General features: G+C 38.5%; 1 protein-coding gene across 1 annotated transcript in view; it reads right to left on the minus strand.

Annotated features, from left to right (window-relative positions):
- CA8 (carbonic anhydrase 8) overlaps window positions 1–15,183 on the minus strand; it is a 58,701-nt gene that overhangs the window by 40,315 nt on the left and 3,203 nt on the right. Inside the window, exons 2-3 of the mRNA XM_019614349.1 lie at window positions 14,784–14,994; window positions 10,902–11,026 (exon numbers count right to left, since the gene is read on the minus strand). Coding sequence (XP_019469894.1) covers window positions 10,902–11,026; window positions 14,784–14,994 — 336 coding nt within the window. The remainder of the gene's footprint in view (window positions 1–10,901; window positions 11,027–14,783; window positions 14,995–15,183) is intronic.

The raw sequence follows: 15,183 nt of genomic DNA on the forward strand, positions 1-15,183 counted from the left end.
AATAATCCGTCCGAGTGCTCTTCTTTCTGTTTTGGCAAAGGAAGATAAAAGGCTAATAAAAGAAAATGATTTAACCTTGTTAAGAAGAAAAACAAAAAATGGGTCAAATCTTGCGTCCCTCTTCTAACTAAAGGTGGGCCAACTTGTCACAGGGAAGCTTCATTTCCAATATTAGGAAACAAGAAAGTGGCACAAGGAGGCTGACACAAAGGCAAACACCACTGCAGTCTCTCAGCACTAACAGGGATGCAAGATACAGGCATAAAATGTATGATTAATGCAACCACAATGCCAATGTGGGAGAAGATTGAAGGAGACCAATCACCAGAAAGCTCTGCAAACCCTACCTAGACCCTTTTCACCCAGGACTTGAACAGAAGGTCAAACCTTCACCACAGCAGCTCACAGAGGCTACTGACATGTGTCATTAGCTTGTTTTCATCTTAAAAAACTACTAGCAAGGCATCAATGGGTGTAGGAGAAACTGAGGACACAATAATTTGTAATTCATCTGTATTTATTTTTTCTTCCTGTTTGAAAGCACAAGCAGTGCTTATTTCTACTGGCATGCCTAGGAGATAAAAGCAAAACAAGAATTAATAAAAAATGTACACTTTTCCAACCTCAGTAAAATTATACTGGCTAAGTAAAGGAATGAAAAAGGCAAAACATCTTTGACTCTATTTTGCTGACTTTCAATACTCAGAAAGAAAAGCTACATAGTTCTTACAGTCAAATTCTTAAGTAGAGCTCTTCACTGTGCCAAGTTTCTGCTCAGAATGTGAAGAAAGGAGCAACACAGAGCAGAATATTGTTCCCTGATACCTTCATCTGGCCTCAGAAAACATGCAGACTGTGGTTCCCTGGGTCTGCATTTACCTGTGCTAAGAGGAGCACATTCATATTCAAGCCTTTATTTTTCCTTCCCCTGAACTCTGAAAGCCAAGAAAGGAAAAAACAAGGATTTCAGTGCAGAACTCTCCATCCTGCTGTTACTCTGGATTGTGGCCAGTCTGCATGGTTGTATGTGTATGTCTGCACATGCTTTTTTATCTTCATATCTGCAAAGTGTGAATCTCTTCTAAAAGGACTGGACCTTGATGAATAGCTGATGACATTACAGGCTAGCAATGCCATCAACACAGAAAACACGAAGTGGTGAGGTTACATGGTTAACACTGGAAGTGCTATTTGTACAACTAGGTATTTAATATAAACATGTCCAGTTCCACAAAGTGTTGGCTGCAACATGCTGCCCTGGACTTAGAACCGGATTGTTTGTATATGGAGAGATTTAAATCAACAACTTCATTCTCAACAATAGAATCTTTAATAAAGGCAGAAAAAAAAAAAATACCAAACCCTCCAAATTTATTAAGATTGATTAATAACTTATTTGAATCTCATAGTTTTGTGTGTGCAAGCTAAAGGTCTCTCTAAAAAGATGACAATCTGCAGCTGCATATTATCTTTTTAAGTCATAATCTCAAGTACTCTCCAGCAAGCAGTTGTTCATCCATCCTATACTCCTGAAGGAAACTGAGACCATTTATTTTCTGTAATGTTGGCTGTGTTTTCATCAGAATAATAAACCTTGCAATGCATATCCAACAGCTGCCCCATGAATTGTGCTTCTGCACATTGCATAATAGTATTATACTTCTCTCCATTCCCCTAGATGCATGGACTTCCAAAATTTTGTTGAACTGTAATTGTGCCTCAGTCCAGTTCATTACATGGCTTAATGCTGGCACAGTGGGAAGGTAGAAATAAACAGTGAGACTGTCCTACTGGCAACTGCGTGGCCTGCATAGCAAGGCATCAGACAGCCCCTATGGTTAAACTGCTGAACTGAGATTTACAACCTAAATTAGCTATTTTGGTACTACAGTGTCTGAAAATCTTTCTAGAACTTAAGCATATAGGAATTATGAATCAGTTCTCTGACAGTTCTGAAAAAGGTATGTGTGATGATGGCCAAATAATCCCCCTGAACTTGTTTTCTACCAGTTCATTGGCAATACAAGAATTTGTCTCACTTGCACAGATGGAGGCAAAGATTACATTATTTGTTCTTATGAGGCACTCAGGCATGACAGTCCATACTTGTGGAAGCCTTCAAAGCTCTTCAGCTCTTAGGTAAGCTTCAAGTTTTATCCTTCACCTCTTAAGAGCCATATGTCTACCATTAACACAAATAACTAAAAAAAAAGGATATTTAGGTTTTCATCAAAGATCTGTTGTTTCTCTCTTTCACTCATATCCTGAGGCTAACCTACAAATTGGTCTTGATGCAAGTATTCAGCATGGAAAGGGAGTAAATAGGTAATCTTCTTTCCTAACTTCTTTCAGAACTGACAGGTCTTGGGCAGAAAGACTTAGGCACAGTAGTGAGGGCAAAGTTTCAAGATGCCAGGAAACTGACACAAGATTTAGCAATGACCATAGCAGAAATTAGAAAACTATGTACAACCAAGGCAAAACCAGTCAAGGGCAGACAGCCATGAAAAAAAAAAACAACAGGGAATACACCTGCATGCTCAAATTGGGGCTTAAATCCTCCTCAGAGGTCTCATCTTCTAAGTGACTACACAAGCTCTTCTCCCGTTTATAGCACAGTGAAAACATAAGTAGCCATCTTGTTAAAGTTCAGAATGGGCTTTTCAGTAAGGGATGTCATAATAGCAGCCTCTATATTCATGACTACAAGTACTGCGACCAAGACTATAATCTTTGACTGAACACTGCACCCAGCATGACAGCAAGAAAATTTGGTGCAAAATGTCTATTACTGGCAAAATGCAAAGACTCAACTTCTGGCAGCACTAAACCAGTAAGCTCCAGAACAAGGAGCACAGAGAATTTATTTCCTCTTGATTCACTTCTCACTTTCTTCTCATCATTTCATTGAATCATTGAATTAATAAGATCAGAAAAGATCTCTAACATCATCTAGTCCAACAATCAACCCATCAGCACCACACTCACCAAAACACATCCCTAAGCGTCATATCTACATGTATTTTAAAAGCCTCAAGGAAATTTCCTTCAGCAAACTTCCTTCATCTGAGATGTTCTCCTTAGAAAAGTTATTCCTATTTCACTCAATCATTTGTAGTTTGGACCATTCATATCTCAGAAGAGTACTGAAATTCTCCATTCTGGCAGAAGTCACAAATCACAGACTACTGCAACTGCCACCGCAAAAGTTTTCAGATGTGTGCAATCCATGAAGCCTCAAGCACATGACTAGCTGGAAGAAAGATAACTCTTAAAAGAGAAACTGAATAATAAAGAAACATCAGTACTAACAATTAATGCCACTCTTTGACTTGGTGTCTGGCAGCTTGTATGTCTTTATTTATTCAATGAATAAATCACAGATTTTGTACAGATGGAGGAAATAACACTACCTCTGAATATGTGTATAGTTCTTCCACAGAGCTTAACATGGATATTTCTCAGATGCTAGTCAAGCTAAATGTATGTTTCTAGCACAACAGCCCATTTCTGCATGTATCTGAACCATGAATCCACATTACAAAGCTCATAGATCATATTCCATGATAAATGAAAACTATACGAGAGTGAGCAATACAAGAGCCAATCATGTTGACAAATTACCTAGAAACAAAGTATACTTCAGAGACTGCATGTGCCTATTTAAGTTAAATTATCCTTCAACCATGATAAAAATGTAATACTGAAAGAGCTTAGCAACTAGCAATCCTGAGTCATAAGCTGCCTCTGTGTGCTTTTACAATGATGGTAATTTTGTTTTTATCTTCCTGCCAGTTTTCATTTAGTATACTGGGAGGGAACAAAGACCTCCCAGCTTTATACCACTAACAAAAAAAAAAAAAGAAAAACAGTAACAACATAGAGAAGATACATGAATTAGAGGACCAATGAGTGTAAGATGTATAGAATAATACAGAAAAATACTTAAAACACCTGCACATATGAGGCTAACACACAAATAATACAATTCACTGACAGCTCTGAAATTAGTCCTAGAACTGATTTTGCCCATGGAGTGCTGTGTAATACTAATTATTATTATGTTTCTAAAAGGCAAAACGTGTAGACATAATGCGTAGAAGATTCTGTATCTCTATAAATCAATGCAGATTTGGAAATCAAAACTGAAAATATATGCTTATATATATTGGTCTGTTTTTCCTGAGTTTTTCCACAATTTTGTTCTCAAGAATTAGATAATGCTCAATGGCCATGTCTACTTTAATTGATCTTTTATTCATAACTTTCAAAGATTCAGCTTCACAGCTCGCTGCAGCTTCCTGAGAAGTGGAAGTGCAGAAGGCAATGCCAGTCTCTTCTCCCTGGGATCCAATAGCAGGATGGGAAAGGCACAAACCTATGCCAGACAGATGGGCATTAGGAAATACTTTTTTATCATGAGAGTGGTCAAACACTGGAAGAGGCTTCAAAGAGACATAGAGAGGTGGTTGATGTCCCATGCCTGTCAATATTCAAGAGGCACTTGGATAATGCCCTCAGTAATATGCTTTAACATTTGTTTAGCCCTGAAGTGGTCAGAAAGTTTGACTTGATCTTTGAAGATCCTTTCCAACTCTCTTCTCTTCATTCCTCTCCTTCTCTCTGAACAGCTTTTTTAGGTTTCAGTTGTGTATATTACAACTTTTAACAAAGGCACTGCAGGATTGCAGCTATTTATTTATTTATTTATTTAAACAATTAAATGTTTAATAATATCTCTTAGAATGTTGATTGGTTTGTTTGGAATGTTGTTGTGAGCATCTCATTCATTATCATAGTAATTACATGAATGAAATCATTTTCTTATAAGAAGAACTGCTTTAATCATGGACCACTGTATTATTCTGCAATGATTTCAAAATTTAGAAAATGTTCCAAGCCACTGAGTGACAAACTACTCTTCCATTAGAAAACGTGGAAAATTTCTAAGCAGTGTTCCAAACCTCAGCATGAAGGTATGTAAATCATTCCGGAGTCTGCTCTGTTTGCCTCCTCTTAAATCAAGACTGCCTAAGCTGGATGTTCTTCACTCCTAGGTCTTACATTACTCAGGTAATAGGATTTATTCCTCAGTTTAAAACGTTTTCTGTTATAGTTTATGACTAGGATTATAGTCCCATTAAAACTACCATCAAAAATCCACAGGTTTCAAAACTAAGCTCACGTATCAGAAACTGCTGTCATTACGCATTAAGTTCTGCTTGCCATTCCCACCTACCCCATCTCACTGAAATTTATACATTTCCATGTCATGAGGAACTGACAGGGAAGCATATGCCTTCTATTTCAGCTACAAATAATATTTTATCCTTTTAAAAAAAATAATTTGCTAACAAGCTAATAAGTAACTGAACAAAACAGACAGCAAAACTAAAGAAAATGGCAAAGAATGCCTAAGGTTGGCAAAGAATAAACATCTATGTTGAAAGTACATCACTTCCTCTCAAGAAATGGCAGGAAGGAGATGCATTCTGTGCAAGTTTGTGACTACAGATCTCAACACAGAGAAATCCTCACACACAGACTGTAAAGATTTGAGAGCTGAGAATTGTAACGTTGACAGCCTAGTCTGACACTTGAAAACCATAACAGTGATGCAATCCACAGGCAGGCACCATTTCATGAGATCAGAGGGAAATTTAATGACTTAAACTGGACAGAGGGTATGTTTAATTATACATAAGCACATTCTAGCAGATATTTCAGTAACTCTGAAAGAGATTACAGAATGAATTGCTCTGCTCTTCATTACACAACAGAAAGGAACACTGATTTTCCTGTGCAGAACTGATTCTGGTCCTTCAGGCAACCGGATTTTCATCTGTTCCAAAACAGATAATAATACAAGTTTTAACCTTCCTGCATATCTCTGAAACATTTTTTAAATGGTTTTCTGCCAATCCTTTTCTATTGAGAGTTTTAATATGGTTCACAGCTAATACAATCCTACATTTTAAAGAGGTTGGATTACAGGGAATTATGTTCCTGGTCATATACAAGCATTGAAAGGAGCCTTTTTATTCCTTAGTTACAGTCTTATTTCAGAACAGCCGCCTAGAAACAACAGTTTCTTTATGTTCAGATTATGGCTTTGGTTACACCAACACTTGAGTAAATACAAGCAGGAGACACCTTTAAGGAATAATTTTCCCTACATTTTCCTTCATTTCAGAAGCTGTTAAAACATATTAAATTTTTACATAAAAAGGTATTAATGCCATCCCATGGTTCATTTTCTCCTGCTCTCTCCTGTCCTTTTTGGACTATAAATTGGTTAGGCCTGGCATCATAATATGCCATGTCGATACAAAGATCAGGTACAGTGGTAGTCCATTTTTAGGTACCCCTATAGCCATTCTGTTAAAAATAATAATAAATGCTCATGGCTAACATGAGCAGTCAGTTTCTACTTCTGTCTCCATCTATCTCCCCCTTACACAGCAAAGATAAGGAGGAGAGGCAGAGCCTCATTAGAGTTTGATAATCCATACTCTTGGCATGAAAGAGAGAAATATATGGAATAATTTCTCATTTAAACCTAAATCAGGTTCAGGTAACATACATGAGGGCAAAAGCATGAGTTTTACTGCTCTGTGAAAATGCGTACTGCAAAGCATGACCTGACTTTTGGTACCTTGTTCCACTTACTGACAAGAAACAGTCTCTCAGTGTTAAGACAGTTACTGAAAACATGACACAACTGGTGGTCAAAGGTCAAGTAACACTATTTATGTGCAGTAGAAGTACTTAGTGAGAACAGTTTCTGGAGAAAGTTGCATGTCTCCTTCCAGTTTCTGTCCAAAAAGCAAGAGCAGCCCTTCTGATCTGCTTTTTATGAAACAAAGAGAGGAGTATTCCTTTGATTAAAAAGGAATTAAAAAGTTTTATAGTATTCACCTTTGACAACTATTTATTCTTTTGTCTTATTTTCCTGACTGATTGCAAGCACAGATGTTTTAGTGCTTGTATATTATTGCCAACATTCTGACTTCTTCAGTCAAGAAAGGTGGAAAACACATCTTTGCTGAACTTCAAACAGTAATAAACATAACGATGCACTCAGCCTCCAACTCACATAAATAATGTTCTTCTCCAGTGTGAACAATTTCAAGCTGTTTCAAAAGTTCTTAAGTTTAGGAGTCACACCTACCTCACCATGAACCTATATATCTTAACCATGTGCAAAGGTCCAGCTGTCGAGTAAGAAATAATAGATTGTTGCATGAAGAGACACAGGATATTACCTAACTCATATGAGATATTGCTAAATTTCTATAAAAGCAGAGATTGAAGATTAATGGACTTGAGTGCACCCTCAATGAGCTCGAGTGCACCCTCTGCAAGTCTGCTGATGACACCAAGCTGAGTGGTGCACTGACATGTTAGATGGAAGGGGTGGCATACAGAGAGACCTCCACAGACTCGAAATGTGGGCCTACGTGAACTTAATGAGGTTCAACACAGTAAAGTGCAAGGTTTTGTACTTGGGTCAGAGTAATCCCAGTTACGTACAGACTGGGAGAAGAACTCCTTGAGAGCAGCCCTGTGGAGAAGGACCTGGGGGTTCTGGTGGATGAAAAACTGAACACAAGCCAGCACTGTGCTCTTGCAGCTTGGAAAGCAAATGGTATTTTGGGCTCCATCAGAAGAGGGGTGGCCAGCAGGGTCAGGGAGGTGATTATCCCTCTCTACTCTGCCTTCATGAGGCCCATCTGGAGTACTGCATCCAGGTCTGGGGTCCCAATACAGGGAAGATGTAGAGATGTTGGAGAGGGTCCAGAGCAGGGCCACAAAGATGATCAGAGGGCTGGAAAACAGGCTGAGGGAGCTGGGCTTGTTCAGTCTGGAGAAGGCTGCAAGGAAACCTCACAATAGTCTTCCAGTATTTAAAAGTGGATTATAAAAAGGAGGTGAATCAACTTTTTACTTGAGTAGACAGTAACAGGACAAGGAGGAATGGTTTTAGCTCAAGGAGGGAAGGTTTAGATTGGATGTCAGGGGGAAGTTCTTCACAGAGAGAGTGGTGAGGTGCTGGAACAGGCTGCCCAGAGAGGGTGTGGATGCTCCATCCCTGGAGGTGTTCAAGGCCAGGTTGGATGGGGCCCTAGGCAACTTGGTCTAGTACCAGATCCGGAGGTTGGTGGCCCTGCCTGCGGCAGGGGGTCTGGAACTTGATGATCCTTGGGGTCCCTTCCAACCCTAGTCATTCTATAATTCTATGATTCTATAATTAAGAGATTTAAGAAGTAAGTGAAGAATTTTCTTCCAGACTTGAAAATAATACTTTTTAAAGTCATCCTTTACAAAGATCATCACACTGATAATCTGAAGCTTCTACAACTACCTGGTCCAATAAATAATAAGCATTACATTCTTCAGTCCTAAAAACCAAAGGGCTGCTCCAGATAATAAATAGTTAGTTCAGATAGATCTGTTTAAACTCAAAGTTTCTACATTGTTTTTTATAGAACTGCTCCAATTTGCTAATAGTTTAATGAAGCATGCAATCTGCACCTACTTTGTTGTGTTGTAAACATACTCAGTTAAATCAAGCTCTTGCATATTACTGCTTATCTGCTTGGCTTGTCTTCCTTTTGCAAAGGGAGGAGAGTTTAAAATTCTTTAAAATGCTTTGTAAATTCATCTCTAGTTTGTTATGAAAACATTCCTGCTAGATTTGCCCCACTAGCAGCTGAACAAAACTACGTGCTGGGTGCTCGATGTATTTAAATATTTATATTTATAGCCATGTATTTGTGTTCAAAGAAACAAATACCACTTAGTATAGTAAGAAACCATAAACTCCCCCAGAGTGCTCATGCATCTGAAAAATAGGCATCTATCACCATTTATGTTCAGTAACTAAGAGGCCCAGTGAAATTCAAGCCCAGTATGTGTTCAGAGTATGTTGATTTCCCTCAGCTGCATAAAATAATGCTGATGTTAAGAGTTAAGAAAATAAATTTCTCAGTCCCCTAGTCCAAATGTTTGTTGTCCACAAAACCAACTAGGTGGGGGAATCCCTGGGACACAAAAAGAAAATCATCCATTCTGGACTCTCATTAATGGTTACAAGCACCTCAAGTCCAATATTTAATTTCAGCAATTTGAGCTGGATTTAATACAACTGCTCTTCACAGATACAGGAAATGAAGTGCATGTAACTCATCTGTCAGACAGACTGCTTTTTTTTTTTTTTGCAACATGAAGCAGAAGATAATGAACTGACTCAAACAATACACCCGTGCACAACAGATCTTGGATATGATGGTATCAACTACACTGTCACTTTCTGCCAAAATTAATCTGCATAGGGATCTGTTTGCAAAATTCAACATTAATGCTATATTTAAAGCGTATTGTAAGTCTTGCAGATATTATTAGTGTGTTTCTACATGCCACTAAGACTGTTTGCAGAGTGATCCTTGATAAAGAGGAGACTGGAAACTGGATACCCAAGAACAATTCTCGACATAATTTATGTCAACATTTCTTGACCACCAATGCTGAATCCGTCCTGAGGAACAGCACCAGGCAGAGCTGCTTCACAATGAACAAACTATTTCCTGCATCATAGGAACACTGTAGTAGCATGAAGTTATTGCCCATACAAACTATATTAAGCCGGGTAACCAGGATGCAAAGGTGATTTCTCTGCTTTCCTTTCGGTTGTTGAGTCTTCCCCACTCAATTAATTCTCCTGAATTGCCAGGATCTGCCTGAAACAAACCTATATAGTCCATTAAGTGACTTTATATCTGCCTGGCTTTTGTGGTAGACCAGTGCAACATCAACACCAGAAACTTATATTTGACCCCAAAGAAAGTATCTAAACAACCCTAAAAGTTAGATTGAGGGTGTAAGCCAACATGCCTTTTACAATGAGTTCTGCTGTAGGTACTCTAATACTTTTTATAGCCTTTATCATAAAGCAGTTCTATTCCCACTGCCTGAACTCACAAATAACATTGCCATAAATTTCTTAGCACTGAAAACAGGAAAAAAAAAAAATTGCTTCAGGCTCCTAAGGAATTATGATAGATATTTAAGGCAAAAATAAAGAAATCTGAAAAAAAATCTTGACAGTTTATTTAAAACTAATACAGAGTACAGTAAATGAAATAAAAATTGCAAAACTTAAGTCATTAAACATCAAGTTTGGTATCTGATACATTAGTGTTGTAGTCCATGGTCTAAGCAATACTCCAAGACATTCCTTGAAAAGTGTAAGCAATGGGAAAGTGGAAAGTGAATGATGAAAGGCTGCTGGAGGGAAGAAGACATTAGCCCTAGTATTTGGGGAGCCTGGGAATGCAAAACTGGCATCTTGTGAAGAGCTGAATTTTTTCAGACTCCAATTACTTTGTTTGTGTTTCAAAATTTTGAAATTAACTGAGATATTAAAGAACATATCTAAGAGTATCACATAACCTTCATATTTCAGATATGTAAAGCTGTTTCCTTAACAAATTACTATACGTTTCCTCCAAATGTTCCTAAATTGTTATTATTCACCAAGGTAACATTTCCAGTGGCGAGTTCTCCCAATATAGAGCTACTAGTCAAGGTGACATAGGAAGTGTTGAAACAGCAGATCTTGTTAGAACACTAATGTTGTTAAGACAGAAGTTAATAATTCTGAAAGTTAACTTTATGACCAATTAATCACATGGGGTGAGTGCTGGAGGCATTCTATTCCAGATGTATATCCTAATTTACCATCCCCACTGCACACCTCAGGAAGACAGTTTTGCAGGTGAAATACAAAGCACTAAAATGCTAAGCTAGAAGAAAATCTCTTTTGAACTTCCACAAAGTCAAGCTAAGAATCGAAATCTTTTGGATTTAAATGGTTTTATGCAATGCAGCGTCACTCTTACCTCCATGGGAAAGGCTTTAAAATTAACCGTGTGCTCAGAACCACGCTGGTTTTCTCTCCCCCAGTGAAATCGAACATCGTGTAGTTCAAACTCATGTCCTCGAGGTAACGGCCCACCTATTAACACTGGGAAAGAACACAAATGTTAATACACCAATAGCCAGTAGATATATTCTCTAAATACAATGAGGACATTGCTGCAAGCTTATTCTCAACTGAGTTAGAAAGGGAAGTTGACAGAGGTGAGATCTTTACTTTAGAACTTCCGTGCAGTACAGAATTTAGGCAGTTATAAACAACAGTGAAAACATTGTCATGCTGCAGTCTTAGTTTTATGAGCCAGAACAGCTGGTTCATAACACAAAATAAAAACACTGTACCTTTATCAGAAGAGTGAATAAGTTTATTGCTGTTATCAAGACAGTAACCACATGCTCTAAACAGATGGCAGAGGTTGTGAATTGAACTGGTCACTACTTTCAACTAGTCCAAATGCTTAATTTTCATCACCTATATTAGCTATGTACCACAGAAGCTGACAGAAAATTTTTGTTGCCAATATTTGCCAAGTTAAAGGTAGTAAGTTAAAGGTAGTAAGTCATACACCACCTGTCAGCCTTTGAGATACAGAATGCCTCCATAGCCAAATATAATCAATATATATAATCATGCATGTGCTTATTTCCTTAAAAACAGCTTCTAAACAGCCATAGTTTTTTCCTAACATTTTTTTTCTTTACAGAATCCAGAATTTCTTAAAAGTATCTATCCATATTTACTGCACGAAGCAACCGCTTCACATAATAGCTTGAGTCTTTTGCATTAATGAGCCTTCTACCCTAAGTACTAAAAGCAAGCAATTTTGCTTGGACCTTTTTGAGTTCCAGCCTACTTCGGAATTAATCAGTGGAAACATTTGGCCCAGGGATTTGTGAACTGGCTTCACACCAATTACTATTCTGCATGCTGTAGGTAACTTTATGCTAAAATCATTTGAGTCCCGGCTTCTCTATAGGGCTGGGTTTTATTTAAGGTCACTCATAGTCTTCCTCATAATCCATTACATTCTGGCTTACATTTCATTGACTTTGAAATTTTTACAATCTTTGATAATTGATAAGGATTATTTAATTGGATAATGTACAGCTTTAGAGAACAGCAGTTCCATAATAAAAAAGTTATTTTGATGTCCGAACTAAGTAGCCTTGCTCCAAGTTTGGACCATAAGATATACTGTAGTAGTAAAACAATTCAGCAACTGAATCATACTGCAACTGCACAAAAGCAAACATATTGATCAAAAAAAAAAAGAAAGAAAGAAAAGAAAGAAACCTGATCAATTACAGTTCTCAGTCACTAGTGCTGAAGAAATATTCAGATTAGTTCTCTTTTAATGATTTGTCATAATTAATCTAATAGCTATAAGGGTTCCTCTGATGAAATGTCCTAAATGTGATTATGAATTCAAACTTGCTTCTTAAACTTTCTTTATCTATATTCTACTCATACCTATATCTGTTGGGAAAAATCTGCAAATCTAGTGAATATTTGGGAAAACAACCAATTGAAGTACTTAGGAAAATCTAGACGAATGAAGTTACATGATAATTAGGTTTACTTCTTCGGAAAGTAGAGCATTTCCTGTTTTAAAATACTGTTCCTAAAAAGTGTAACTAGACTAAATGTCTTCTATATGAAGTAGTTCTGTACAGGAGCTTCTAAGACTTCGTTTTTGAAGCTTAATGTATACACTGATCCCATGATAAAAGCATTTCAGTGGATGAAGCATGTTTATCTTTCTTTGTCTTTCATCAAATTCTGATCCTTGTAAATGCATGAAATGTTTAACCATACTTTCCAGCAATTTTTGATCCTTTCTAGAAAACAAATCATCTGAATTGCAATCTACTGATGGCTTAAGAGAATTCTCTCCGTTATATGGACCCTCCAAAGCAATTTTCAATATCCAATTCCACAACACAGTTGGTCATGCTTATTCCACCTAATGTATAACATATGTATGATGATCAAATTGAAAGCAGCCTGTATAAATGTTTACAATTAAATAATAAAAAGGATTGGAGAATTCCAGATGGAGCGTGTCTTGAACTGAAGGATAAAATAATTCACCAAAAAGAACAAATTGACTTTTAATATGTACTTAATCTGTTTATGTTTTCCACAAAGAAGTTGTTCTTTGACTGACAGCATTACAGTAGATGCGACTCTCTTGCACATCAACTGGACAAAGTTTCAAAAGCACTTAGTGCTCAACAGTTCCCATTAAAACAATCTGGCTAAATGGATTTGTCATCAGAGATCCCCTGTGAGGAAGAGAATCTGCAGGAGTTTCCGCAATCCCTGAAAATCAGCCAGAATACTAGGTCAAACACAGCTTATTAACTCTTTTCTTCCCTTCATAGGGGTAAGTAATGTCTCCCTTCAAACGTGGAAAAATTGTCCCGTTTAAAAATGGAAAATTAGGTAATACGAAACTAAGAAATTGAAAGTAAATCAGGAATTCCTAAATCCTAATCCCATATGTCACTCATAAAGTTTCATTCTATTTCACTTAATTTCTTACATTTCAGCACTCATCAGTCTGATATCAATTCTGCATTCCGATTTAGAAAGTATTTTTCTTTTCCTGAATCTCGAATGCTTTTGAACACACATATAGGTGCGTTAGTCCCATTTTACTAATTATTGCTACGAAGTTACAAGCTGTCTGAAGAAAGGAGGATTTAATGAGTTGCACTTTGGCATGCAAGTGGCAACGTTGTTTGCAGTCAGCCTTGCTCCGGAGGAGGAGAATTCAGCGACCTTCCTGATCTAGTAGAGAGAACCTTACTCTCTGGGAAAAGAGCCCTGCTTCTGATGAAGGCAATAAAACTGACAGAAAGTACAGAATTTCTGTTCTATTGGAAATCCGCAAAAATCTGTGGAAAGAAGTGTTCTGTTTTTTAATAGAATATGAAATTTACCATGGAAGGGATATCATAAAGGAAAACATAATTATTAAAAGAACAAACGCTTCTGTTTAAAAAAATTAGCCTAAAACTGAACTGACTCCCTCACCACCAACACAGCTGCAGCTCACAGGACTACTGGGATCTCAGAAGGAAACAAAAGTTGGACTGTCTTGTGGTTTGACAACCTTCAGCTGTTTAAATGCCCCCAGAAGGCAGCTGCTAGCTAAGACTGGTTATAATAACTTGGACACTCTTCAAAACACATGGCAAGAACTACCACAGAGGTGGAAAACACAAAGAGCTTTCTCTGCCAAGTTCCCTGACAGTTGTCTCCTTTGTAGAGAATAGTTTATCCACATGAAAGGTCTGAACGAGATACTGTCATTTCACTAAACTTGAAATTGCTTATCAGCTTCTAGTTCTTATTTGATGAATTAACCTGAAAAACCCTTTAAGAAATGAGGACTGCTTTGCTACCTGCTCTTCATCAATATTGTAGGTACGTATAACCGGAGTAACTGTGTTAACTGATTAGTTAGTATTCACAGTTTACTCAAATTAATGGGAAAAGTTTAGTTTAACTTACACGGACTTCAGAAAATGGACAGATTTTGCCAGTTTGGCATCACACTGTGCTAGCAATATAATAGCAGACAGCTGTCAGCACACTCAATGACAGCACCACAACAGGGTCCAACTCTTGATCTGAAAGTCCCCGAACATGCTCTGGAGCAGCCTCATTGCCCATCCAGCTTGGCGCTGACACGCTCCCTTCAAGCCGGTCTCGAGACAGCAGCACCCACCCCTCCTCCGAGCCGCAGCCAGCGCTGAAGCAGCCCCTCCTATGGGCGCACAGCAACCCGAGAGGCAGCGAGTGCCCAGGGAACGCTGCCGGAGAAGCCAGGGCATACCTGATTTGGACTTGAGTGCGATCTGAATGGAATGCCCGTCGTTAATCACTTCGCAGTCACGACACACGACGTAGTTGGGAGACAGGCGCACTTCCAGGAGCGAGGGGTCGTATTTCGCTTCTCTCGAGTTCAAGTTGATGGGTGACTGGTATTCCCCGTTGGCATCGGGAAAAATCAGTCCCCACTCGACCCCTGAAGCGAGGAGAAGTCGTTACGTGGCGATCCACCCCCGGAACCCCCGCCTCGCCCCCGCCAAATACGTGGCCGTTATCGGACGCCCCCGGAGCTCCCGGCTCCCCGCGATCGTCCTCCCCACTGCGCCGCGATGTAAATCCTCCACCACCACCTCCACCTCCTCCTCTCGCCCGTGGGGAAACGTTTCCCCCGCCGCAGCCCGGCA

The sequence above is a fragment of the Meleagris gallopavo genome, chromosome 3 (genome assembly GCF_000146605.3).
Source record: "Meleagris gallopavo isolate NT-WF06-2002-E0010 breed Aviagen turkey brand Nicholas breeding stock chromosome 3, Turkey_5.1, whole genome shotgun sequence".
In the NCBI taxonomy this organism is placed as follows: Eukaryota; Metazoa; Chordata; class Aves; order Galliformes; family Phasianidae; genus Meleagris; species Meleagris gallopavo.